The sequence below is a fragment of the Balaenoptera borealis genome (genome assembly GCF_965194805.1).
Source record: "Balaenoptera borealis genome assembly, chromosome: 13".
Taxonomy (NCBI): domain Eukaryota; kingdom Metazoa; phylum Chordata; class Mammalia; order Artiodactyla; family Balaenopteridae; genus Balaenoptera; species Balaenoptera borealis.
In genome coordinates this window covers 10,501,083-10,528,512 of record NC_138870.1, presented here as the reverse complement: position 1 = coordinate 10,528,512, position 27,430 = coordinate 10,501,083, and the positions used below count along the sequence as shown (strand labels likewise).

Genomic DNA, 27,430 nt, shown 5'->3' with positions numbered 1-27,430 from the left:
GTTTATATAGCTGATGTTGAAATAAGAAAAACTATTACCAGAAACAAAGTATAATTCTTTTCAAATTATAATGAATTCTTCTTATGCATCCCCTGCAATACTCTCATGCTGTAGCTAGGAACAAATATTATTTCCATTCCGTGATGGGAAAATAGAGGCAAGAAGGCCACCGTTCATGGTACCCACCAAATTTATGGTAACCAGTTGCAGCAGGACCCTCTCTGATGTTGGGGAATTCTTTGTCAGCTCCCTCGTCCATTCCTTCAGCAGCTTTTCCAAATCTTCATCACTTTCCTGAAGCCCCCACTATATTCTTTCTTACTTCACTCTGAACAGATTAACTTTGCTTTTTGTTTATTAATAAAATAAAGGCGAACAAACATAAATTTCTTTCAGTTTTGGCCTCCCCTATCCCCTCTCCCCCAAACCTATTAACAGCTACCAGGGGCAGATTTGGTTTTGTGGTGCCTGAGCAGATTCAACTGGAGAAGGGGGAACTTTAAAAAAAAAATGAATACAAAAAATACCTTACTTTTGCAAATTTGGTAAAAACACATGACCACGTTAAATCATTGCCAGGGTCCCTCCTAGGGCCTCTGGAAGAAGCCTGTAGAAAATGGGGGTGGGAGAAAGGGAGCTGGAACTTCAGCAGCCCTAGATAGGCACGCTCATTCTCCTCTTGCCCAGAAATGGCAGCCCTCCTCCTCCTCCCCCTCCTCCTCTCCCTTCCCGTCTCCCTCCCCCTCCCTCCTCCTGCTCCCATCCAAGACTCATGCACCCTGCCAGGTTCCAGATCTTCTGGGAAGCCTCCAACTCACTCCTTTTTCCTCCTTCTTTATTGGATCACCCACTTCAGGTTATAAATGTGACTGTGTTCCTCTCAAACTGAAAAACAAAGTAACCAGTCAACCCTAACCATGTCAACCCCTAAATTCCTCCATCTCCAAATTCCTTTCTAGCCACCCAATTGCTCTTTCCTTTAACAACAAAATTCTGGGAAAACCACTGGCCTCCCTCCCTGTTTCCTATTCATTTCTTAATTCACTTCACTCTTGCTTTGGCTCTCATAACTCACTGAAATTGCCTTGGCTAAAGTCATCAATGACTATTTTGTTCACTTTAAGTTTAGTAGTGATTTTTTTAAAAAACAGGCATTTGAATTAAAAAAGTAATGATCCTCAAGCATCTCAAATAGTAAAGTGTCAAAACTAGAATTAAGTTCCCATTACCTCTGCTAAGTACACACCTCTGAATGTCCACTCTTTTTAACAAAAAAAACACATTTATTTATTTATTTGGCTGCACTGGGTCTTAGCTGTGGCATGCGGGATCTAGTTCTCTGACCAGGGATCGAACCTGGGCCCCCTTGCATTGGGAGCACAGAGTCTTAACCACTGGATCACCAGGGAAGTCCCTGAATGTTCACTCTTAACAACTTCATGTTTACTATCCATACTGTTTGCTTTGTCCATCCAAATCTAAAACAAACACATATGCAACTACATAGGATTTCTGTTTCTTTCTCTTCTTCTTTCACCCTCCCTTCATTCCTTCTTTTCTTCTAAACAAAAATTCCATCACATTGAACATTCTATTCTCTAACCTGCTCTTCAGTTAACCATATATCATAGCTACACTTTCAAACCAATAGATATAAATCTATAGAATTCTTTTTGACAGTTGCATAGCATTCCACAATAAGGATATACTGTGGTTGATTCAACTATTCCCTACTGAAGTGCATTTAGGTTCTTTTGCCTAGGTTGAATCACATAAAACTGCCATTTTTTGTAGGCTTGTTTTTTTGTTTTGTTTGTTTTCTATTACATACAATGTTATAGTAAATATCTATATATGCGTATCTCTATAAACTTTTCTTTCTGCCGATAAATTCCAAGAAGTGGAACTCTAGTTTAAAAGGTGTGTGTATTTTACTCCCAGATTGCTTTCCTAATATGTTGGCATAATGTATGTTCCCATCAATGACCTTTTGGGAAGTTATATGTCATAATGGCCTCTTTTCAGTGCTTCTCTTAGCAGACTTCACAGTACACTGTATAGTCGGCCCTCGAGGGTGGATTCTAGGGTCCCTCGGTTACCAAAATATGGGGATGCTCAAGTCCCTTATATAAAGTGGTGTAGTACTGTCAGCCCTCCGTGACCGCGGGTTCTGCATCCTCCATCCGATCGGGGTTGGTTGAATCTGTGGATGTGGAACCGCAGATACAGAAGGCCGACTGCATTTTGCTATTATTATTATTATTATTTTTGATGTGGACCATTTTAAAAGTCTTTATTGAATTTGTTACAATATTGCTTCTGTTCTATGTTTTGGTTTTTTGGCCGAGAGGCATGTGGGATCTTAGCTCTCAGATTGGGGATCGAACCCGCACCCCCTGCATTGGAAGGTGAAGTCTTAACCACTGGACCACCAGGGAAGTCCCTGTATTTGCCATTATTGATGCACCTTCTCTCCTGGCAGCACTTTCAGCCAGTTTTCCACTCGCCTTTTTGTCTCTTTCCCTAGCCTCTCTTCTTCTGTTTGTTCCTAGATTCTTGTATACCACATGGTTCTGCCATGGCTCACTTTTCTAGTCACACTAAATGTTTTGTTCTCTCCTTAGGCAAGTTTATGGTTTCAACTACCATCTCTACCCTCAGCCTGCCAAGGAGGTGACCCCAAGGTGACTTCACCTGAATTGAAAAAAGGATTTCCCTTCCTGAAGATGCCTTACTATCGTCGTCCAGAAAATTGTGCTAATAACTATTCAATCACTATTTAATATTCTACAGTATGTCCCCTGGACTGTGTGGTGTAGAAGCTCCACAATCATCACTGATGACTGTGTTTTCCATTCCTCTCCTGAGTCCAGACTTCTACGTCAAAATGGTCTCCTGGAGGGTGTGGAGAAAAGGGAACCCTCCTACACTGTTGGTGGGAATGTAAATTGGTGCAGCCACGATGGAGAACAGTATGGCAGTTCCTTAAAAAACTAAAAATAGAGCTACTATATGATCCTGCAATCCCATTCCTGGGCATATATCCAGAGAAAACTGTAATTCGAAAAGATACACGCACCCCAATGTTCATTGCAGCACTATTTACAATAGCCAAGACATGGAAGCAACCTAAATGTCCATTGACAGATGAATGGATAAAGAAGATGTGGCACATATATACAATGGAATATTACTCAGCCGTCAAAAAGAACAAAATAATGCCATTTGCAGCAACATGGATGGACCTAGTGATTGTCATACTGACTGAAGTAAGTCAGAGAAAGACATATCATATGACATTGCTTATATGTGGAATCTAAAGAAAGGGTACAAATGAACTTATCTATGAAAAAGAAATAGAGTCACAGATATAGAAAACAAACTTACGGTTACCAAGGGGAAAGGGGGGGGAGGGATAAATTGGGAGATTGGGATTGACATATACACACTCCTATATATAAACTAGATAACTAATAAGGACCTACTGTATAGCACAGGGAACTCTACTCAGTACTCTGTAATGGCCTATATGGGAAAAGAATCTAAAAAAGACTGGATATATGTATAACTGATTCACTTTGCTGTACAGCAGAAACTAACACAACATTGTAAATCAACTATACTCCAATAAAAATTAAAAAAACAAAAACAAAAACAAACAATCAAACAAAACGGTCTCCTGGATAGCAGCAAGCTTGGTGTTTTACAGACCCCGCCAATATAAAAGACACATTGTTGAACTTATCATCTGTCCCTCTTGGAATGCTCCTTATGCATTTCTTTTCTTAGTAAATGAGACTCCCATTCACTGGGGTGCATATTTTAGAAACCTGGAAATTCATCATAGACTACTTCTCTCTCTCTCCAAATTCACATCTGTTAGGTTACCACATCCTGCTGTTTCTATCTCATATTCCTGAAATCCACCATCTTTTTTCAATCCCCAGTGCTGCTGTCCTGACCATCTCTTTCATAGACTAAAAATAACTTCCTCACTGGTGTTCCTACTTTTTGCTTTGCCTCCATTCTCTTATTCACACTGTTGCCAGAGAAATTATTTAACATGCAAATCAGTTCTCTCCATGAGAAAAATCCTTCAATGTCCATTGTCAAGAGGTGAAAATCTAAACTTCTTAGCCTGACTTAAAAAGCTCTTTATTATCCAATACCTACTTAACGGTCTTGCTTCATTTCCCGATATTCTCTGAAAGCGCCCTATCCTTCAGATATATGGATCTACTTTCAAATCCCCAACATGCCAAGCTCTCTCTCTAATAATTCAGTGCCTTTGCACCTGCTCCCCTTCTGCCTGGAATTCCTTGTCAGTCGTGCTGGCCTGACAAACTCCGACTTAAATTTCAAGACTCAGCTGTAGGGTTATTTTCCCTTCTTTAAATTGTTCAGGCAGACTTAAGTGCTTCTGTACTTGAATTCCTTGTTGATATGGCACAAACATGCACTACAGCAATTTTAACATTTTATTTATTTGTTTTATTAATTAGAGTTTCCAAACCAGGTTGTAAGCTTCTAGAGGGTAGGGATTATATGATTAATCTCATCTTTGCATACCCAGCACTTTACACCGGGACTGGCACTGAGTATTTTTAACAGGCACTTGAATGCACGTGAAACAAATTATTAAGCAGTAAGAACAGCATCCTGGCTGAGCTTAAGCTTAAGCTATAGATTTTCACATAAGTACCTTTAAAGAAATTGCAAAAAATATATAATACATTAAAGGAAATTTAAGAACAGAAAACTAAAGTAAATCTCATATTACTTCACCATCCTAATCCCTGTTTTAGTGTATTTACTTTCGGTCTTTTCTCAAATATGCGATATTTATATATATTTTTGTTTATACATGTATATATATATTTATATTTTACATAGCTGTAATTAAAATATACATGCACTTTTATATGTTTTTAAGCTTAATGAACTGTAAGCATTTTCCAACACTGTTTCATAGTCCTCCAAATTATCATTTTTCCAGGATTGCATATCTCATTTCCCTGCTTCGGTTGATAGCCTAAAAGAGGCTTAGGTTATACCCAGTTTTCTATTATAAATAGAAACAGATCCAGGTTTTGTAGAACTTGAAATTTACACAATTTTGAGTCATGTTTTCAGAAAAAGAATACAAAATTATCTTACTTTTGCAAATAGGACCATGTGAACACATTGTTAGGGTCCCTCCCCAGGCTTTGGAAGGGGCCTGTGAAAGTCGTGGGGGGGAAGTCCTGAAGATTAATTTTTATTGGCTTCACAGTTATCTACCTCCAACTAGAAATAATCCTGGAATAAACATTTTGAGCATGAATTTTTTTCCCTCTTTTCCATTCTCTTCGAAGGATTCCAAGTTACTATGATACCATTCACCTTGCAGCAGTTGGGAAAGGAAATGGTCATTTATTGAGCACCTATTATATAGTGAGAAGTTTGTATATATTTTAAAATTTAATTCCTACCACAAACCTGAAGAAGGTATTATCCCCATTTTACAGATGAGAAAACTGAGGTGCAGTGCATTTAACTATCATGCCCAAAGTTACACATCTAGTAACTGGCAGGGTTTTGGAGCCTACCGGTCTTATTCCAAAGCTCATGCCTTCTCATTACATCGTGTTGTCTCCACAGCCTCACAGCTTCCAGGTAATATTCTCTAGGCTACTGCTGAAAACCTGGTTCTCAGTTACCTGTTTTGAGGAGGACAGAATACAAAACTTGCAGAGTCCTGACATGTTTCTTGGAAGAAGGTAATTTAAATCAATGATGGCCAGACTTTCACAGGTGAGATTAGGAGAAAGTGATTTGGCTCTTTCTGCCCTTCTGCTTACAGACACGTATTGCCTTGGTTCCGTGTGCATTTCTTGGAAGGAGCAGAGCGTCTGCAGTCGGAAGACCTGGGTTGGGTTCTGACCTGCTATGCTCTACCTGAGTGACCTTGGGTAAGTCATTGAACTCCTCAGCTTCTCATTTTCCTCTCTGCACCAAGGATACTAAGTGACACAACCTGCCTTACCCCAGGGTAGCTGTAAGCGTCAAATCTGATCATGTGTGCTCAGCACTTGGTGAACTGCAATGTTACTAAGATACCAGTACCAATGCGGGAGTGGCTCCAGCTCCGCATCCATCTGCCCCCAGGTAAGGGCATGTGACAGCTGGGCAGGTTGCACCTAATGGCTCCTTTACGTTAACTCTTGGTGGCTTGCCCTCCTCCCTCCCCACCTCCCCCTTCATCCCGCACTGAAGCTGCCATGTGATTCCAGGGGCGTGTGGGTTGTTACTCCTGAATGCCCAGTGCACGGAGAGCAGCCAGCAGAGGCTGTACAAAATCAGAGTCCGAGATTCCGAGGAATCCTTTCCTCAAGCTGAAAACGGATCGTCAAAACATGCCCAACATTCATCATTAAACGCGGTTTGTAAAATCCCGAAGACAGTTCTGACCAATTGTCCCTTTGCTCTGTCTTAGGTGCTGACGCATTTATCTTGGAATTTTATCTGCCAGTTTAGAAATCTTTAGTCCTTGTTGGACTTAACTGAGGGGGCAGTCTGTAGTTCTGGGAAACCAGGAGAAAAATTTAAAAAATCTCCGTTTTGTTTTGGCGTTTGAACACCCTTCTGGTGTTCAAACCATATCTACGTTGAAAGTCGGTGGACGCAGCATTAATTTTTATTTACCTTAAAAAAAATAGATGCTTAAACCAATTTCCAACCCTGGAACTAAGCTCGTCACCCGCGTTGGGACCCGCGTGGCTCCCTGAGCGTGGACCTGCGGCTTTGCCGGCCCCGGCCCGCCGTCCCCCGCCGCCCCCCGCGGTCCCGGCCCAGGTGGCGGCCGGCGTGGCCCAGGAGCCTCACCTGGCTCGGCCGGCAGCGGCCGCACAAAGACCCGCGCAGGCGGCGGCCGGGCCGAGCCGCAGAAAGTAGTCCCGACCACGCCGTCCTCGATGTTGTTCGACGTCGCTTCACGCCCTCCGCGGGGAGGGCCGAAGGGGCCGGACCGGGAAAGAATCCCATTGGAATGCGCCGCCGGGCGGCCTTTCCCCTCCCGCCCGCCTCTGCTCGCCCCGCACGTCTCCCGGGGTCTCCCAGCCGAGGCCGTGCGCACGGCCCCCTCTCCTTTTCTGAAATGCTCGGGAGGCGGCGCCGAGGGAGGGGGCTCGCCCGCGCGCAGGGAGACCTCGGCGGCGACTCATGAAGGCGGCAGGAGGTATATCCCTGCGCCGCTGCGTGAGAGGAAGAGGCTGAATGAGGAGCTGCGCGGGGGAAGCGGGGCGCCGGGGGAGGAGGCGGCGGCATGGAAGCAGACGCTGGCGTCGCGCGAGCCCCGGGCGGAGCGGCGCGGTAGAGAGGGCGGCAGCGGCGGCGGCGGCGCGCGCGGAGCCTTGACGGGCCCCTTTCTTTCTTCTCTCTCGGGAAAGCTGGGAAGCATGAGCGTGCAGACCTGCCGCTGCGGCGGCCGCCCCGGCTCCTCGCCTCCCCCTCTTCGGGCCGCCCCTCGCCGGTGAGAGAAGCGAATGCGAGAAGGGAAGATGGGGGCCGTCCTGAGGAGCCTCCTGGCCTGCAGTTTCTGCGTGCTCCTGAAAGGTGGGGAGAAGCGGGGGAACGGGGAAGTTGGTGGGCTTTGGGGGGGGGGAGGGGGCCTCGTTCTGCGGTGTGGGGGTGGGGAGGGGAGGGAGGGAGGCGAAGCAGGGGAAGAGGAGCCGGGAGAGGCCTGGTCGTGGGGAAGGAGGAAGAGAGGGGCCCGGGAGAAGGGGCTGCGCGCTCGGCCCGGCCACGCTGCAGCCCCCGCCTCGCTTTGCCCACCTCGTCGGGGCAGAGCGGAGCCTCCGTCCGGCCTCCCTGGCCGGGTGACACCCCGACCCCCCGGAGCCCCATTCTGTCCGAGTGACTGAGGGTCGGTGTGTCTCTTTCTGCCTGGAGTCACCGGGGACGAGGGGCTTTGTCCGGATTTTGGCTCTCGGAACGGTGGAGCCCAAGATGCTTCCACGTTGGGCTTCTCCGTCGAAGCCCCCGCCTTTTCTGTGTCGGTCCTGGGAACTTTGAGAGCTCCCTTACTATTTTTCCAGGCCTTGTTACAACTAATAACTGGTTTCCGTTGGGAATATAATGATCGTGGGTGAGAGCACAGTTGGAAAGTGACTCCGAGGTTAAAGGTCGAGAGGTTCAGCCTTGGGAATCGCCCGGGCTTCAGGCCATAATAAAATAGAAACGTTGCCCTTGCAACTCCTGGCATTCAGGACTTGCCCCTATTTTCGGAGCATGCAAGTGCACAGTTGGCACCAAGTAGGAGAGTCATCCTTGGTGCAGAGGAGCCTGTCTTGGGACCTAAGTTATCGTCTGCTGCGCTCCCCTGGGGACTGCTTGGCACTTTGGTAAATAACATAGGCTATTCTAGATGATTTGCTCCGAGAATCGCGTAAATTCGATGGTCCTGTGGGTTTTTGTTTTTGTTTTTTGATTGGCCTGCAAAGCTGTCACATACGCTGTGACTTTTATTTTGTGACAGTTCACTGAGGTTTTTCACTGGCCCGCAAGATTTCAACAGCTCTTCTCAAACTTATCAGTGGTGAAGCGGTAATGACTCTGATGCTATGGGGCATTTACCAGCAGAGGAATTTAAGTACCGATTGATGCCATGACTTGTAGCTTTGGTTTTGTTAAAACTCTCGCTTGTATTCACGGTCAGTTCTTTTCGGGTACGGAACCTCTTGGGTCTAAGGAGATTTTTAGCTATTAATTTAACAGACTAAACTTTTGGTAAGCGTGCAAAGTTACTGAGGTTTCCAGAACACAATAGAAACTAATAGTCTTGTGCTATAAATGAGCCAGATATGCCATTTTTGAGTATATATTTATTTTAGATGAGGGTGATTGACATTTTTTTGGAGGAGGAATTTTTTTTCTTTAGTTAACGCTTCAGGATTATTATGTCTGCCTATTGTATCTTAGTTTTACTTAATTACGACCCACTGTAAGCATATCCTAAACTATTTCCACGTGTAAACTCCAGAAAGCTAGTGCCCATTTCATTTTCATGGCAGAGAATTTAATGCAGTGTTATGTACTTGAGAGGTTTAATAAGTATATGTTTATTTTGTTATAGTATACTCCCTGTCGAAAGGGGATTTTGCTATAGCTGTGCAAAACAATTATATTTGACATAGAATATGTATATATTTTAAGACAGAAGATTAATAGAGTTAACAAATAGGAGAGTCAGCTGATGGGTTAAAGTCTTTGAGAAATTGAAATCCATAACCCGGGATGTTTCTGGTTGCCCAATTGTGTTTCTTGGAAGGGAAGGTTATGATGTAAATGCCACTTGTTTAACAACACGTTTGAGCCTAGAGTTGGGTTTATTCATTATTGGAATTGAGAGAAGTTGTACTTGAAGTAATATTGTGCAGTATGATATTGTGTAAGAAGACCTAAAAGAGTTAATAGTTTAAATTGCCTCATTTCCACTAGCAAGCAAAGTTTCCAAAAGTGAAGCTTTCATTTTAAATGCAGTCTAATAATGGTATGAGGTGGTCTTTGAATTCAGTGTACTTAACTGTGAGTATGTATTTGAACTAAAACTGTCTTTCAGTGTGAAAGATTTTTATTCATAATTTAGATTCTTTTCATTCCATGATAATGTCATCCTGTGTTAAAATGGCAATATTAGATAACCTTGGACTCCAGGGAGAAATATGATTAATTTGTTGCATTAAGATAATGTTTCTTCACAGAAGAGTTGGAACTTTAACATTGGGAAGATGGGATGATGGGAGAGTTTGGGAGACCTTTTGTCCTCTGGCCCTGTTAAATCAATAGCTGAAAGCCAGGGAATAATGCTGTCATTATCTGGGCTGCATCCCTATCCCTATCATCAGAGGACAAGGTGTAATGGAAAGATTTGGGAATTTCAACACCAAAATCTTGGGTTTAAAGTCCATGCTTCACTACTTAATAACTTTGTGATTCTAGTCTAGTCAGTGAGTTTCTCTGGGCCCCAGTTTCTTTACTTGTAAAATGTGGGTAGTAATACCAAGCTAATTTGCAAATTTGTTGGGTATATTAAATGAAGTACTGAATATCAAGTGATTTGCAAATGTTATTTTTTGTTATAATTTTTGATTGTGGACGTATCCTCAAATGCTGGGGATTTGAGATTTAATTCGTATGAGATTCACAAATTCTTAAAGATAGAAGAGATCTTGATCCTTCTGATCTAACCACTTCATTTTCAAGTGGGGAAACTCAGATTCAGAGAGATTATAGCGTGATCAAGATCCTACAGCTAGTTAATGTTAGAGCAGGGATTTACTGTCCATTCTTTCAGCAATTAGGTATGGTATACCTACTATGTATCAGGCTCTGATGGTATATTGGTGAGCAAAATCGACACGGGCCCTGCTCTCATGGACCTCACGATCTAGGTTGCCATCCTTACTTCCATCCAGGTGCTGGTTAGAAGAGTATAGCTCTGATTTCCTAGAGGAAATATTTTTTATAAGAATATAAGTTTTGGAATACCATAAGTGTGTATAATCTGTAAATACTATGTCTAGCTTATTTTGAGAAGGCTTTGTTGTTCTATAAGAATTCTTTGTTACTTACCTTTTTTTGTTGTTATTTGTTTTGGTAGGGTGGTGGTAAATACTGTCAGCACAAGCCACTAGTGTTTCCCATCTTAAATTTTTATAAGAGTGGTCCTTGGAAAATTGTTTAGTATCAGGTATAACGAAGTCTTGGGAAGATAGAATGAATTTTGGTGTGGGAATCAGGAGAATTTGATTCTTATTCTAAGTTTGTCATTTGCTAGCTGTGTGACCTTGGATAAGTTACCTAAACTCTGTACACCTTCGTTAGGATAATGAATCCTTCTTTTGGAGGTTCTTACTTCATATTAACACACTAAGGGCTCTGAGAGATTCTGAGGTAGAGACCAGTGTTAACTTTGTTGAATCCACTGTTTCCCAAAGTAGACAATGAATTTTTTCGTAAATCCTTTTAACAGTCTGCTGAACCTTTGTTCCAAGGAACAAACGTAGAGAGAACCTGGACTCAGTAACCCTTTAAGCATTAGGTTGAGTCATGTGAATTGATATTTGATGATAATTTCGTATAGTTGAATCTGATACTTTAATCCCTTCTTACTTACTTGGCTTTAGATTTGCTCATCTGACTAGGAAATAATTTGACTGGTTATGAAACTTCAGGGTTTCAGCTCATTGTTATCATCAGGCCTAACAGTGATTTCCCATGGTTCAGTTTTTCAGAGAATTTTTCTTTTCTTTAATTGGAGGTTTTTCCATTTGCTGAACTGAAATGCTTTTCTGTGTAGTTATATGTGTTTTGACTATCAGAAAGGTTTGTCTTTTTTGAATATCAAAGAAGATTCTGTGAAGGAGTATATAAATGGAAAATATTTTATGTGAATTTATAAATTGAATATATTGGAAAAACAAGTAATACCGGTTATAGTTCTGCTTAGACCATGGGTAAGTACTCTGAGAAAATTCATTTTCATCATGGAAATTTTATTGCAAGTTGATATTCAGAGAAGAGGCTTTGTTGACAAATCAGGTTTGTCTTCCACCACTTTATGTAGCCTTGGACAAGTTACTTAGCTTTAGTTTCTTCTACTATTTCTTACTATTTCTTCTACTATTAGACGGGGATAATACCTTCCAAGATTTCTGTGAGAACTGATGGAGTGTTTGCAAAGGGATAGCACAGTGCACAGTCTGTGGACTTTGAGTAAATGGTCACTATTGTCAAGATGGCTAATTTAAAAGAAATGTTAATGCACAGGAAAGACGAGTAAAACATTTATGTTCTGGGCACTGTTTTAGACAGTAGTTTTAAACCAGTGGTTTTTGAACTTGATTCTTTGGCAACTGGAACAAATTCCGTGAAATACTTTTACTTCTGATATTTTCTATTTTGTTTTATATAAACAAGATGGCCACTATCTACTAAATTTATTTTTCCTTCTAAAGGATTGCAACTTGAACACTTTTAGGTGATTATTATAAATAAGCTAGAGAATAAGTAGTTCGGTTAATTATACTTATTTACTTTTTTAAAAGTTGCCCATACTTATGGGCAAAATAATTTTATCAAAATATTGTCTAATTGAGAGTTTTATTATTGTGTTTGTTTATAATAATTAAAATCAGTTGATGGACTTCTCCCTGTAGGATGGGTAAATGCTATACTGAGTTCCTGCATTGTATATTTCAGTCTTTGTATGAGAGTCTTTTACATATTTTCTGTAAAAGGACTTCCTCTTAATGAATAGAACTGTGCTCCATGTGAATAACTTTGAAATTTAGTTCAGATACATGGACTAGGCAACCTAAAGAATAGGATATTTGTCTTTGAGATTATTCATTTAAAATATAATTCATCATAAATACAAGGAAAACTGTTATTTGATATTATTAGCACATGCTTTTGTTTCTCAAGCTGTTTGTGTTATTTGTGGCAGTGACTATCTTCACAAAAAAGTCATGCAGATGTGAGACTGGAAAATACTAAAATGTGCCTGGGCTCAATTTGGTGAACATTACAGGTACTTCAATGCTGTGATCCTATTAGCTATAATGTAACTTGCTGATTTTTGTTTCTGTGATACCTTGCTTGGAAGGGCCAGGAACTTGGGGATGTGAAGTGAAATCATATTTTTAGGCAAAAAAAAAAAAAAAAGTGAAAATTTAAATTATTAATTGACACTAGAAAGACGAATGACTGATCTAAGGCCAGATTGCTTGTACTCTGGACAGTAATTTTACATGCAGTGCTTTCTGTATGCATCTAATTTCACCTGGACCTTAATATGGTTTTGAAAATGATACCAATCACTTTTTTTTTTTTTTTTTTTACACCAATCACTTTTGATAGGGGAAAATAAGTAACATTGTAATTTTGGAGTTTGTACATAGGTGGTTTGTCATATTACTGTAAAATAAAAACTAGTCCAGATTTAGGTAAGGAGAGACTTTATTCAAAAGGATTATTGCAAAAGGGAGAATGCTCTTCTGTAGGATCTGCAGGCATCTCAAAATAAAACACAAAAAGACTCTTCTTTTATGGACAAGGGTGAGCAGGGCTAGCAGTAACTTGGTAAGAGTGTGGGCCGAGTGGGTGAGGGTGAGCAGATTGCATGATCAAGATAGTTTAACTGGAGTTTTTTTTATTTACTGCAGTCAGTTGATGGCTTAGAATGAGCTGTTAAGGGAGCCTAAGAGCATCTGCTTGCTTAAATTTAGGGCAAGCCAAACTTTAGGGGCTTGTGGGAAAGGAGAAAAGCCTGACTAAAGTTTGTCAAGCCAAGTCAGTGGATAAGCAAGGGTAGTTGTGAGCACTTGGTCAGTCCTGCTGTTGTTTAAAAGAAAATTTGTCAGTCTTAGGGATATGTTTTAGTCAGCTCAGGCTGCTACAACAAAAATATTATAGACTAGGTGGCTTATAAACAACAGAAATTTATTTCTTACAGTTCTGGAGGCTGGTAACCCAACAGCAGGGTGCCAGTATGGTCAGATTCTGTTGAGGATCCTCTTCCAGTTTGCAGACTGCTGACCTCTCTTTGTATCCTCACAGGGCAGAGAGAAGAGAGAGGAAGCAAGCTCTCTCTGGACTTTTATAAGGGTACTGATCCTATTCATGAGGACTCTACCCTTATGACCTCATCTAATCCTAATTACCTCCCAAAGGCCCCACCTCCTAATACATTCACATGAGGGGGAGTGTAGGGTTTCAACGTATGAATTTTGGGGGACACAGACGTTCGGTCCACAAAAAAGTAGGCTAAAGTCATTGTGAAGTTGGTCTCATTAGATTGGTCTGATTATTTATGTAGGTGTAGGCATTTTAGGTCTGCTTCAATGGGACTTTTTATAAGGAATCTTGGATTGAACTTTTAAAAGCCTCTTGAGGCCAGGAAGCCAAGTCAAGTACTCACCATTGGGTTTCACTTGCAGTACCTGTAGATTTGGGTAAATTCCTAAGGTCCCCAAAATATCCTAGGGTTCCTGGGCCTGCCTGGAATTGACCTTGCTTACTTTACCTGTAAGACTGGGAACTCTGTAAGCCAGGTACCAGTCTAGTTTTCCCAAGGGAACTGTAAGCATTGTTCCATAAAATCAATCACAGCTCCTTAAAAGTAACTGGTGGTATTAGATTAAGTGAACATGACTTTCAAATATGACATCCAGTCAAAGCCTTGGTTGCATTATAATGTTTCCAACCGGGAGGACAGACTTTTATTGAACCTATACAAATAACTATGTTGCCCTGAAAATAAGAATACTCATTTAAATAAGAGTTTTGTTTTTGAATTATGGATGAATTAGGGAGAAAAAGATAAATATTTTTATTTCTGTTTACAAAAGCATAGTCTGCTGAAATTGTCAATGAATTATAGATAGCTTAAGAGAAAAGAGAAACGAATTCCTTATATCCAGAAAATAGGACATTAAAGCATCAGCAATATTTTAAAACCCATAATCATCCTTCATCAGTTTATTCAGTCCTGTGTGATTAATTCTTGTTCTGCTAGATCTTGGGTTAACAGTCTCATGAATCCATCTGCTTCACTAGTTTTTTGGGAATCCTGACTCAGTCCACTGGTATAGTCTTGAAGTTATTTAAGTGATGCCATCAGAAGCTTGTGCCCAGGAGTTACCGGTATAGTCCTCTTTCAACAATCCTTTTTTTGTTGAAGACAAGCACTTGGCCTGTAGCTCATTTGCAGGCACTTTCAGGGAAGCATCGAAGTAAAACAAAAAACACTCTGTAGATAACAAAAGACTTAAAATGGTGGTGCTGACTTATACGGGTAGTTTTAAAAGCGAAAGATCTGATGAGAGTTTATGAAAAATAATGCAGTTGGGCTTCCCTGGTGGCACAGTGGTTAAGAATCTGCCTGCCAATGCAGGGGACATGGATTCGAGCCCTATACTGGGAAGATCCCACATGCCGCGGAGCAACTAAGCCCGTGAGCCACGACTGCTTGAGCCTGCGCTCTAGAGCCCGCGAGCCACAACCACTGAGCCTGCGAGCCATAACTACTGAAGCCCGTGTGCCTAGAGCCTGTGCTCTGCAACAAGAGAAGCCACCGTGATGAGAAGCCCGCAAACCACAACGAAGAGCAGCCCCCGCTCGCCGCAACTAGAGAAAGCCCACGTGCAGCAATGAAGACCCAACGCAGCCAAAAATAAATAAAATTTAAAGATCTAAAAAAAAAAAAAAAATGCAGTTGATGAATAAGTTTGGTTGTTTTTTTTTTTTAATAAAATTTTTTATTTATTATTTATTTATTATTTTTATTTTTGGCTGTGTTGGGTCTTCGTTTCTGTGTGAGGGCTTTCTCCAGTTGCGGCGAGTGGGGGCCACTCTTCATCGCGGTGCGCGGGCCTCTCACTGTTGCGGCCTCTCTTGTTGCAGAGCAGAGGCTCCAGACGCTCAGGCTCAGTGGTTGTGGCTCACGGGCCCAGTTGCTCCGCGGCATGTGGGATCTTCCCAGACCAGGGCTCGAACCCGTGTCCCCTGCATTGGCAGGCAGATTCTCAACCACCGCGCCACCAGGGAAGCCCAGTTTGGTTGCTTTTATGGCGTGCAAACCAAAATAAAATCAGTCCAGAAAAGTTTTAGGCAAGATATCTATAGGCATAATGATTAACCTTATTTTAAAAAAGAGTAGCTATTACATCTGATTTATGAGTATAAGTGAATATAACTCTTGTAGAGAAAAAGACTTAAAGATATGCAGTAATCCTGAGACATAATGTGTTATGAAGCATATAGTTAGAGCATATCAAGATTATCAAGTAAAAATTTTTAGTTAAGTCTGGAATAAGTCCTAAACATCTGTATAATAAAATTCCGTAAGTAAGTTAAGTGAATCCCTGGTGGAGAACCACTCACTGGCCTACTAATAATATACTGTATTCAAATTAGAGAAATGAAATTGTGACCAAGGTAACATTAAAAAAAATCATAAAAAAGAAAAAACAAAATTATAATTGATGATTCTGTACTGTTGTTTAATATCAGACAAAGCACCACTGGGACTCAGGAAATGGAAACACATTGTGAACACTGAGGCTATTGATAAATTTCTAGGAACTTCATCCAGTTTTTGAAATAATCATATTAACATTTTACCCATACTGATTTAATCTAGGGAGGGTAAGCCTCTCTTCTGATTTGGCAGTGCTTCCCATGCAAATCATAACATTGATCAAATAAACCAGTTATTTTTAGTACCTCTCTTCTTACAAGGTGAAAGAATCCTTTGTGAACTTCCAGGGGCCCTTTGGGAAATTTTAAAGACAGTAGTAGGTGCAAAATACATCATTTAGTATTTGAATTTGAAAAGGCAGAATGTCAAAAGTTGTCAGGAGGTTTGAACATCCGATTAAATAGGATCATGGATCAGTGAGAAAAAATACCTGTCAGCCTGTTTAACCAGTGTCAAAAAAATATTTTTTTAAAAGTGAACATAGGAAAGAATTTTAGCTCTTTCAAAAGTGAGAAGACTTTTTAAAATAATAAGACATGATAAAATTAACACCAAGTACAGGAAATGCTGAAAAGACACCGAATTTTTGGCTTCTAAGGAGATTGATTACTCAGAAAACAAAGAAAAACCTTTTATAACCTCTTTATTAACAGCGGATCAGAACCCAAGATAATTTTGTCATTTTAGTAGAAAACCAAATTTTAGTTTTGTACAAGTATAATGTTTGATACTGAAGCACTTTCTGAAAATCTTACAAATAAACCTGTCAAGTCTTAGCTGGCTTTGACCGTGACAAATAAAATTCTTTTTATCATCAACTTGTTATAACTTTCTCTGTCCATTCAGGTTTTGTTCTACATGTTCCTCTTTCTCATTCTGGAACACTTAGTCACTTTACTTTAGGACCGTTTTCTTTTTCCTTAAAAACACATCGTGCATATAGAGTTGTTCCTTTCTGTCATTATTTCTATTAGAGTCTCATTTACATACAAGGTTATAACTTATAATGACAGTAACTACTATTTTACAGAGAAAACTATGAGGTGGATAGTTGTGAACTGTCTGTCATACACCAACATTTTGTAGTAGACTGGCAGAGTTTATGAATATACATCTTACAACTTCTTATAGCCATGCACTTCCAGATAGTACAACTTCTCAATGTGACAAAAATGAATATGTTCATTGATAGACTCAAATATGTGTAGCTTCTTGGTACCATGAAAATAAGAGGCAAAAACTTGTATAAACTTGAAATGCTTATGCTTCAGTGTTCTGTCTTACTTAGAAATGACCTAGGTATTTGATGAATATCCATGGACTAACTTAGCATAAGTCTAAGGTTTTAAGTTACTAAAAGATTTTGGAAACTATCTTCAAGTTGGCTTATTACAAGATATAATTACTTTTGAAGTACAGTTTGTCAGAATAATGATTCAACTTGGCTAAGTACAAATGTAGATAAAATGCTAGTTTATTCTGTCAGTAAACCTGTAAAAATTTAGGAAGAACATATTCAAGTAGAATAAAAACCTATTCTTGTGTTATACTTAATGCCCATAACTCAGAAGACATAGGTGTTTTTATTAAACCAACAATATTAAACTGGTCTCATATACCAAAGATTTGCCTAAATGTATGTTAACTTGGATTTTTAAAACATTTGGGTTAGTTTCTAAGAATTTTGATTTCCTTAACTTCTGGAAATCTTAGAAATACTTTTATATGAGCACTTTTTGTTGTTATTTTAACAGTTTTATTGAGATATTCACACACCATACAATTCACCCATGTCACGTGTACAGTTCAGTAGTTTTTAGTCTATTCACAGAGTTGTGCCACCATCACCACAATCAGTTTTAAAACATTTTCATCACTCCAAAAAGAACCTGTGAGCACCTATTTATCTTCAAGCTAATCAGAATAGAACTCCTTCAAGGGATTTCATAATCTAAAATTATACTTAACAATACCATCTGAAGGTAGGGAAGTATTTTATATACATATATAACATACATACATATGTACATAAAACATACAAATAGCTTATAGCGTCAGTTTGAAAGTTTCAGCTCACTGATGGTTTATGTAGAAGAGCTAGTTCTTATCCTTCCTTTATCTTTGTGTTTCTGGCAGATAGGGCAGGTTGAGGTTACCTACCCAGTCACTATGAAGGCTAAAGTCTTCCCACCATTATTTGTGGAGGAGACTTTTCAGATTTTCTTTGCCCTGACATGTAACCTTAAGGAGGCTGTGGACTACATTTTGAGTGAGGGCCCAAAGAGAGACCAAGGGCTGTCTGGGTGTCTCAGAAGCTCATGTGAGTGGATAAAAGATCCAGCCTGTTTCCAATTTGTATTTTTAACTTCAGGTCCCTGAGCCCCTCATGAGTCCCTAGGGGGGAAAAGGGAACCTTAAAGTGCTAGTGACTACAGGGAATTGAGGGGTTGGAGTGAGAAGGGAAAGGTCTGACAGGGTGGATAGAGGGGTGGAGGAGATTGGGGTATTAAAGGAGGATAGATAAAGGATTTAAGGGAAGGTTGAGGTTGGTAAAATGGAGGAAGGAAGAGAGATGGTGATGGGAAAGGAGAGGTTTTAGGGAGATCCCGTTTCCCAAGGAGGACATTGAAGTTCTAAATTGTCTTTAGTAAAATTTTGCTATTTTTGAAGATAGTGGACTGAATTAGTGCTGTAATGGTGAAGCATGTGGTCAGTGGGAGAAGACGGAGGGCGCTCAATAGAGTGACAATTACCTGTTGGATTAGATAATTAAACAAGACATAAGAATTTTTTTTTCTTTATCTTTTTTTTTTTTTTACATCTTTATTAGAGTATAATATTAGCTATACATATATCCCCATATCTCCTCCCTCTTGCGTCTCCCTCCCACCCTCCCTATCCCACCCCTCTAGGTGGTCAAAAGCACCCAGCTGATCTCCCTGTGCTATGCGGCTGCTTCCCACTAGCTATCTATTTTCCATTTGGTAATATATGTAAGTCCATGCCACTCTCTCACTTTGCCCCAGCTTACCCTTCCTCCTCCCTGTGTCCTCAAGTCCATTTTCTAAGTCTGCATCTTTATTTCTGTCTTGCCCCTAGGTTCTTCATAACCATTTTTTTTAAATTCCATATATATGTGTTAGCATACGGTGTTTGTTCTTCTTTTTCTGACTTACTTCACTCTGTATGACAGACTCTAGGTCCATCCACCTCACTACAGATAACTCCATTTTGTTTCTTTTTATGGCTGAGTAATATTCCATGGTATATATGTGCCACATCTTCTTTATCCATTCATCTGTCGATGGACACTTAGGTTGCTTCCATGTCCTGGCTATTGTAAATAGAGCTGCAGTGAACATTGTGGTACATGACTCTTTTTGAATTATGGTTTTCTCAGGGTATATGCCCAGTGGTGGGATTGCTGGGTCGTATGGTAGTTCTATTTTTAGTTTTTTAAGGAACCTCCATACTGTTCTCCATAGTGGCTGTATCAATTTACATTCCCACCAACAGTGCAAGAGGGCTCCCTTTTCTCCACACCATCTCCAGCATTTATTGTTTGTAGATTTTTTGATGATGGAGATATAAGAATTTAAAGGAGCTGGGAAAGGGTATTCCCTTGTGAAGAGCCCAGGAAATTCCCTTGTGTAATCTCCATTATAGGAGTTAGGGAAGTTAGAAGAGGCCTCACAGAAGAGTTGGGAATATTCCGCCTCAAGAGTTAGGGTGTGATTGTCTACTCAGAGAGGCAAAGAAAAAAATTATTTGCTGGAAAATATCAAGGTAACTTCTTACCATGTTGCAACAGATAAGATGTCTGCAGCACTGGTTAAAGAGTTGAACTCAAGGAAAGATCCCTGAATCTCTGAGCAGGAAAGGAGTTTAAATGACTCACAAAGTGTCATTATTGAGGTGGGGATGGCACGGGTCCATAGGTGAGGTCAATACCCATCCAAGTCATGTCACTCACTATACAGATGTCAAATACAAATAAATTCCTGCTTGGTAAGGCGAGTCTTTATTCAAAAAGACTTTTGCAATAAGGAGAATGACCACAGGGTATGCAGGTATCTCAGAATCAAACCCAAAAAGGCTTTACTCTTATATGTAGAAATGAATAGTGCCAGCAGGATCTTTGTGGGAAAGTGGGACAAGTGGGTAGAGGTTAGCAGATGACATGACCAGGGCAGTTTTAACAGGAGATTTTTTTGAGTGTATGGTCAGCTGATACTTCAAATGAGTCCTTAAGAGAGGATGTTCTGGATTGGCTTGCTTAAGGTTAGAGCTGGCCGAAGTTTAGGGCCCAGAAGCCTGACTAATCTGGTCAGGCCGAGTCAATGTGTAAGTTGGGCATTTGTATGCATTTGGCCAGTACTTAATGTAAAATCCTTTAGGGTTTATGACAAGTATGTTTTTAGATCAGGTTCTAAAAAATTCCTTTTAAATATTAATAAATGTTTTTTATATGACCGTCATACAGTGAACTGTGTTAGGGATTCCCCAAATTAGTTAAAAGGTATGGCTCCTGTTCCCAAGTGGCAGAGGTCCTAGTTGAAGAAGGAAATATACCTAAAAAAATGCTAATATCAAATAAGTGGTGAAGACTGTAAGGGTGCAAAGAAGGAAAGCTGAGGCAATTGGAAAGATTCTTGGAATAGATAAGGTTTGAATCTGGCCTTGAAGGATTTGCTTGCTGGATAAGGTTAGAGAAATACGGAGCGTGCAGGAAAATGAATACACTGTGGTGATGGAGTATGATGTGCTCACAGTTGATGTGTTAAAAACTAGTTTGTATGACGCAGAGACTATAAAAGGTAAGTTAGAGTCATAGGTAGAAAGCACCCGGTGGAGGCCTGAGGTATTGAGGCTTTTTAATTTTAGGCACAGATCAGAAACCTTTTTGAGTTGGATAAAGTAGAAGTATTGGAAGTAGAAAAGGGAAGGGAGAGTGTTGAGATCATTTACTATTGAGGTAGTTTAGGCGTGAGGTTATGAAGGTCTAGAGTAGGATAGTGGTTCTAAAAAAGGGAAAAGAAGAGGCAGATTTAAGGACATGCTAAAGGAGAATCAACAAGACAGTGAGTGATTGGCAGACGGGGGGGGGGGGGGGGGAAGGTGGGTGTCAAGGATGGCTCCGTGGCGCACCAGTAGGATTAGGAAAATTGTGGTACCATTGACTCTTGAGGGTTTTCTTTGGTGATGAATTTAATTTTATGGCCGGAAGAGACGGCCAACTTAGATAATTTTCTCATCTACACTCTGTGTTGTCCCCTAAGTAAGAGAGTGTAGAAGAGAAGATTATCCAAGTTCACCTGGTCAACCAGCAACTCTATTCAGGTAATTTTCAAGTCATCATCTCCAGCCTAAGCTTCAGTTCTATACATATAACTTCTTGTTGGCCATCTCACTATCCTGTTTCTTGAATCTCCAATGGCTCCTGCCAGGTCCCTGCTCTCAAAAAACTTAGTTTTAATAAAGCTAACCTTGCTACCACCAAGAGAATAATTATATTAATCACAAAACCTTACAGTATTGGTATACACTTCATATAACCACCCATTAGCTATTAACTCCTTTAGTCTAACTTCCCACCTAGCACTCAGCTGAAACTGCTTTCTCCAAGTCTTCATAACCAAATCCAACTGGCCTTTTCTCAGTCCTTATTCTTCTCTGCAGCATTCAAAAATGTTGACCATATCCCCACCTATGTAGAATGTTCTGCATACTATACTATACTATTATTCCTCTGATCGTGCTTCATCTGCCTTTTAGTTTCAAATCTTCCCTCCCACTTACCAAACATAGGTATAGACTAAGAAAGGAGGAAGGGCAACTTGTCATTTGAGACTGAGGACAAAATAGAGGAGGATGGGTAGGATATAAAGAGATTTTTGAGAAGTTTAAAGTAAGATGTTGGGGATGTATGACATTTACCTTGCTTCCTGCTTCACTGAGATTATTTTGTGAAGATGATCTGGGATGAAGGATTCAAAGCATGGAATTTGTCTTCAGGAAAGCAGAAAAAGTTTAGAAAGGCACTAGGGAAAGATTGGTAGGAAGTTAATAAAGGAAAATAAGGATTTCTAAGCACCTGTGAAGGTTCACTAAAGAGATATGATGGTGGTTATTTGGGTTATCTGGGTATTAAGTCTGAAGGTAAGTGCTTTGGAGTGGAAGATACTGAGTGCATGGCACATACGCTACAACTAGGGGCAAGTGTGTGTGGATCCAGTGTATTTCTTTAGTAGATTAAAACAGTATTACAAGTCAAATTATACCTTTCAGATGTCCCATTTAATACACTGCTAAGTAGATATTGGTGACAATATTGTAGAAAGTATTGAAGTATCAGAAGGGTGGTTGGACAGGATGAACTCCGGGATTTCTTTTTAATAGTGTGTATAGGGTTATGTATAGTCCTTTAGAAATCCTCAATTATAATCACTACTGCTAACTTAAATTAACTTGTACACACCCACCCACCCACCCCCCTCCCCTCCTTTTTTTTTTGTACTCTTAAGGCTTGTGAGGCCTTAAATGACCAGAAAGGTTCTTTGGATTTTGTAGACCACATATTTAGTAGAAACGTTAATGTTTGACTTGAAAGCCATAAAAGACATTTAGCTGCCACTTAATGCCATATACAGATTTGGTATAGTTTTCCAAGGAAAGTGCCATAAAGAAAGGTGCCCAATAAATATCAGATTATTATCACTCTTGGATTTTAAATTGTAAATGCTCTGGGGCTATTTCTTAGCCTTGTGCAGCACTTAACAACATTGTACCCTTAACTAATATTGACCTTTCTTCTGATTTTTATAATTGGCGCATAATATGAGGGGTTCAGTATAAGATAGTGCAGTGAACACTATGTGGACTGATAAATCAGTGTGATGTATGAAGGCCTGAAATGAGCTAAAAGTGAATCTGTGAGGGAAATTTACTAATTTGCCAATAGCAGCTGTAGGTACGCAGAATAAGCAGAAAGGGCTCTTAGTCACTTTTTTTTTTTAAATAAATTTATTTATTTTAATTTTTATTTATTTTTGGTTGCATTGGGTCTTTGCTGCTGTGCGCGGGCTTTCTCTAGTTGTGGCGAGCGGGGGCTACTCTTCGTTGCGGTGCGCGGGCTTCTAACTGCAGTGGCTTCTCTTTTTGCGGAGCACGGGCTCTAGGCGCGTGGGCTTCAGTAGTTGTCGCACGCGGGCTCAGTAGTTGTGGCGCACGGGCTTAGTTGCTCCACAGCATGTGTAGTTGCTCCGCAGCATGTGGGATCTTCCCAGACCAGGGCTCGAACCCGTGTCCCCTGCATTGGCAGGCGAATTCTTTACCACTGCGCCACCAGGGAAGCCCTCTTAGTCACTTTTTTAAAAAGCTGTCCGCCCATCTGTTTTTGACTAAGAAAGTTGGACTTAAGCTTAGTTAGAAGGGAAGTTCATGTTGTGCTTACTGATGAAAATAGTGGACTTAATAACTCCATTTGGCAGACAAAACCCATAAACTGGCTTAAACATCACTTTTTTCTTTACTGTTTTTGAGCACCTTAATTTTTTTAAAAATTAGTTTCTTAAAGAGGGGAGTGGTTAGTTTTCAGTGGCACTTGGTCTTGGCTTTGGATGACTGTTTTAGATCTTTAGTAAGTAATTGTGAGAGAAGATCATGTAGATTATTGCATCGTAACTCTGGTCTTATTTTTGCTGCCTCGTCTGTGTTCTTCATCTCAGCCTCTAGATCTGTGCTATCCATACGACCACTTGTCTACTTAAATTTAAATGAATTAAGATTAAATAAAATTAAAAATTTATTTTCTTAGTCATACTAGCCATCTTTTAAGTGCTCCGTAGCCACATGTGGCCAGTGGCTATTGTATTGCACAGTGGAGAGAACACTTCTATCATCATAGAAATTTCTGTTGGATAGTGGTGCTCTAGATCTTTAATTACTGTTGATACCAGGAAAGTAGATGTCAAAAGCTTGGAATAAATGCTTTAAAAAAACCAAAACCCATATTTTGGGTTAAAAAAAAAAAAAAAAAAAGCATTTATACTACTTCAGTCCTAACAGCTTCAGCTTTCTCAGAGTTAAATATCTCTTTCGGATAGGCTTTATATTTAGTTTTGGTATTAGGTCTTATTCAAAGATCATTTTAATAATAATATAAAACAGAATAAAAATAGTTGCATTAAGAACTATATCTGCCAGACTGTTTTATTAAGGTATAATTGATAATTCAATAAATTACACATATGTAAAGTTTAAAATTTAATAAGTTTTGACATATGTATGTACTTCTGGAACCATCATCACAGTCAGTATAGTATAGCCATCACCTACAAAAGTTTCCTCATGCCCCTTTATCATCCCTCCTCCTCTTCTTTTCCGCCCTCTCTCCCCACCTCCAGGCAACCACCGATCTGCTTTTTGTTACAATAGATTAATCTGAATTTTCTAAAATTTTATGTAAATGGAGTATGCAATATATACACTTTTATTCTGACTTCTTTTATTTTACATAATTATTTTGAGATTCACCCAAGTTACATAAACAAATAGTTCATTACTTTTTTTTTTGGCATGCCGTGTGGCACGCGGGATTTTAGTTTCCTGACTGGGGATTGAACCCGTGCCCCCTGTAGTGGAAGCGTGGAGTCTTAACCACTGGACTGCCAGGGAATTCCCAATAGTTCGTTACTTTTTTTTTTTTTTTAATTTATGTTTGGCTGTGTTGGGTCTTCGTTGCTGCATGCGGGCTTTCTCTAGTTGCGACAGGCAGGGGCTACTCCTCGTTGTGGTGCGCGGGCTTCTCATTGCGGTGGCTTCTCATTGTGGAGCATGAGCTCTAGGCGCGTGGGCTTCAGTAGTTGTGGCATGCGGGCTCAGTAGTTGTGGCTTGTGGGCTCTAGAGCACAGGCTCAGTGGTTGTGGTGCACAGGCTTAGTTGCTCCACGGCATGTGGGATTTCCCCAGATCAGGGCTCGAAGCTGTGTCCCCTGCATTGGCAGGCAGATTCTTAACCACTGCAACACCAGGGAAGTCCCCATTACTTTTTTTTTTTTAAATTAATTTTATTTTATTTTTTTATACAGCAGATTTTTATTAGTTATGCATTTTATACACATCCGTGTATACGTGTCAATCCCAATCTCCCAATTCATCACACCACCACCCCCCGCCACTTTTCCCCCTTAGTGTCCATACATTTGTTCTCTACATCTGTGTCTCAGTTTCTGTCCTGCAAACCGGTTCATCTGTACCATTTTTCTAGGTTCCACATATATGTGTTAATATATGATATTTGTATTTCTCTTTCTGACTTACTTCACTCTGTATGCCAGTCTCTGGATCCATCCACGTCTCTCCACATGACCCAGTTTCGTTCCTTTTTATGGCTGAGTAATAGTCCATCGTATATATGTACCACATTTTCTTTATCCATTCGTCTGTCGATGGGCATTTAGGTTGTTTCCAGGACATGACTATTGTAAATAGTGCTGCAATGAACATTGGGGTGCATGTGTCTTTTTGAATTATGGTTTCCTCTGGATATATGCCCAGTAGTGGGATTGCTGGGTCATATGGTAATTCTATTTTTAGTTTTTTAAGGAACCTCCATACTGTTCTCCAAAGTGGCTGTATCAATTTACATTCCCACCAAGAGTGCAAGAGGGTTCCCTTTTCTCCACACCCTCTCCAGCATTTGTTGTTTGTAGATTTTCTGATGATGCCCATTCTAACTGGTGTGAGGTGATACCTCACTGTAGTTTTGATTTGCATTTCTCTAATAATTAGTGATGTTGAGCAGCTTTTCATGTGCCTCTTGGCCATCTGTATGTCTTCTTTGGAGAAATGTCTATTTAGGTCTTCGGCCCATTTTTGGATTGGGTTGTTTGTTTCTTTAATATTGAGCTGCATGAGCTGTTTATATATTTTGGAGATTAATCCTTTGTCCGTTGATTCATTTGCAAATATTTTCTCCCATTCTGAGGGTTGTCTTTTCGTCTTGTTTATGGTTTCCTTTGCTGTGCAAAAGCTTTTAAGTTTCATTAGGTCCCATTTGTTTATTTTTGTTTTTATTTCCATTACTCTAGGAGGTGGATCAAAAAAGATTTTGCTGTGATTTATGTCAAAGAGTGTTCTTCCTATGGTTTCCTCTAAGAGTTTTATAGTGTCCGGTCTTACATTTAGGTCTCGAATCTGTTTTGAGTTTATTTTTGTGTATGGTGTTAGGGAGTGTTCTAATTTCATTCTTTTACATGTAGCTGTCCAGTTTTCCCAGCACCACTTATTGAAGGGGCTGTCTTTTCTCCACTGTATATTCTTGCCTCCTTTATCAAAGATAAGGTGACCATATGTGCGTGGGTTTATCTCTGGGTTTTCTATCCTGTTCCATTGATCTATGTTTCTGTTTTTGTGCCAGTACCATATTTTCTTGATTACTGTAGCTTTGTAGTATAGTCTGAAGTCAGGGAGTCTGATTCCTCCAGCTCCGTTTTTTTCCCTCAAGACTGCTTTGGCTATTCGGGGTCTTTTGTGTCTCCATACAAATTTTAAGATTTTTTTTTCTAGTTCCATAAAAAATGCCATTGGTAATTTCATAGGGATTGCATTGAATCTGTAGATTGCTTTGGGTAGTGTAGTCATTTTCACAATATTGAGTCTTCTAATCCAAGAACATGGTATATCTCTCCATCTGTTGGTATGATCTTTAATTTCTTTCATCAGTGTCTTATAGTTTTCTGCATACAGGTCTTTTGTCTCCCTAGGTAGGTTTATTCCTAGGTATTTTATTCTTTTTGTTGCAATGGTAAATGGGAGTGTTTCCTTAATTTCTCTTTCAGATTTTTCATCATTAATGTATAGGAATGCAAGAGATTTCTGTGCATTAATTTTGTATCCTGCAACTTTACCAAATTCATTGATTAGCTCTAGTAGTTTTCTGGTGGTATCTTTAAAATTCTTTATGTAAAGTATCATGTCATCTGCAAACAGTGACAGTTTTACTTCGTCTTTTCCAATTTGTATTCCTTTTATTCCTTTTTCTTCTCTGATTGCTGTGGCTAGGACTTCCAAAATTATGTTGAGTAATAGTGGTGAGAATGGATATCCTTGTCTTGTTCCTGATCTTAGAGGAAATGCTTTCTGATTTTCACCATTGAGAATAATGTTTGCTGTGGGTTTGTTGTATATGGCCTTTATTATGTTGAGGTAGGTTCCCTCTATGCCCACTTTCTGGAGAGTTTTTATCATAAATGGGTGTTGAATTTTGTCAAAAGCTTTTTCTGCATCTATTGAGATGATCATATGGTTTTTATTCTTCAGTTTGTTAATATGGTGTATCACATTGATTGATTTGCATATATTGAAGAATCCTTGCATCCCTGGGATAAATCCCACTTGATCATGGTG

The 27,430-nt window shown here is 40.0% G+C and overlaps 2 protein-coding genes and 1 long non-coding RNA gene across 7 annotated transcripts in view; 2 read left to right on the top strand and 1 right to left on the bottom strand.

The window, feature by feature from the left end:
- BCL2L14 (BCL2 like 14) overlaps window positions 1-27,430 on the bottom strand; it is a 287,206-nt gene that overhangs the window by 46,795 nt on the left and 212,981 nt on the right. The window lies entirely within an intron of this gene.
- On the top strand, window positions 2,675-6,816 carry LOC309608619. Its single transcript, XR_014233009.1, has 3 exons — window positions 2,675-5,759; window positions 5,843-5,951; window positions 6,031-6,816. It is a non-coding gene; the product is annotated as an uncharacterized lncRNA (long non-coding RNA).
- The window catches only part of LRP6 (LDL receptor related protein 6), a 183,989-nt gene continuing 163,789 nt past the window's right edge, over window positions 7,231-27,430 (top strand). For 3 of the 5 annotated variants that reach the window (XM_082348831.1, XM_082348828.1, XM_082348827.1), the window contains exon 1: window positions 7,232-7,593. Coding sequence is in view for 4 of the 5 variants with exons in the window: in XM_082348828.1 (XP_082204954.1) it covers window positions 7,524-7,593 (70 nt within the window). In the remaining variant the exon portion in view is untranslated. Of the gene's footprint in view, window positions 7,594-27,430 lie in introns of all 5 variants that reach the window. The other 2 variants (XM_082348830.1, XM_082348829.1) reach the window with 1 other exon arrangement.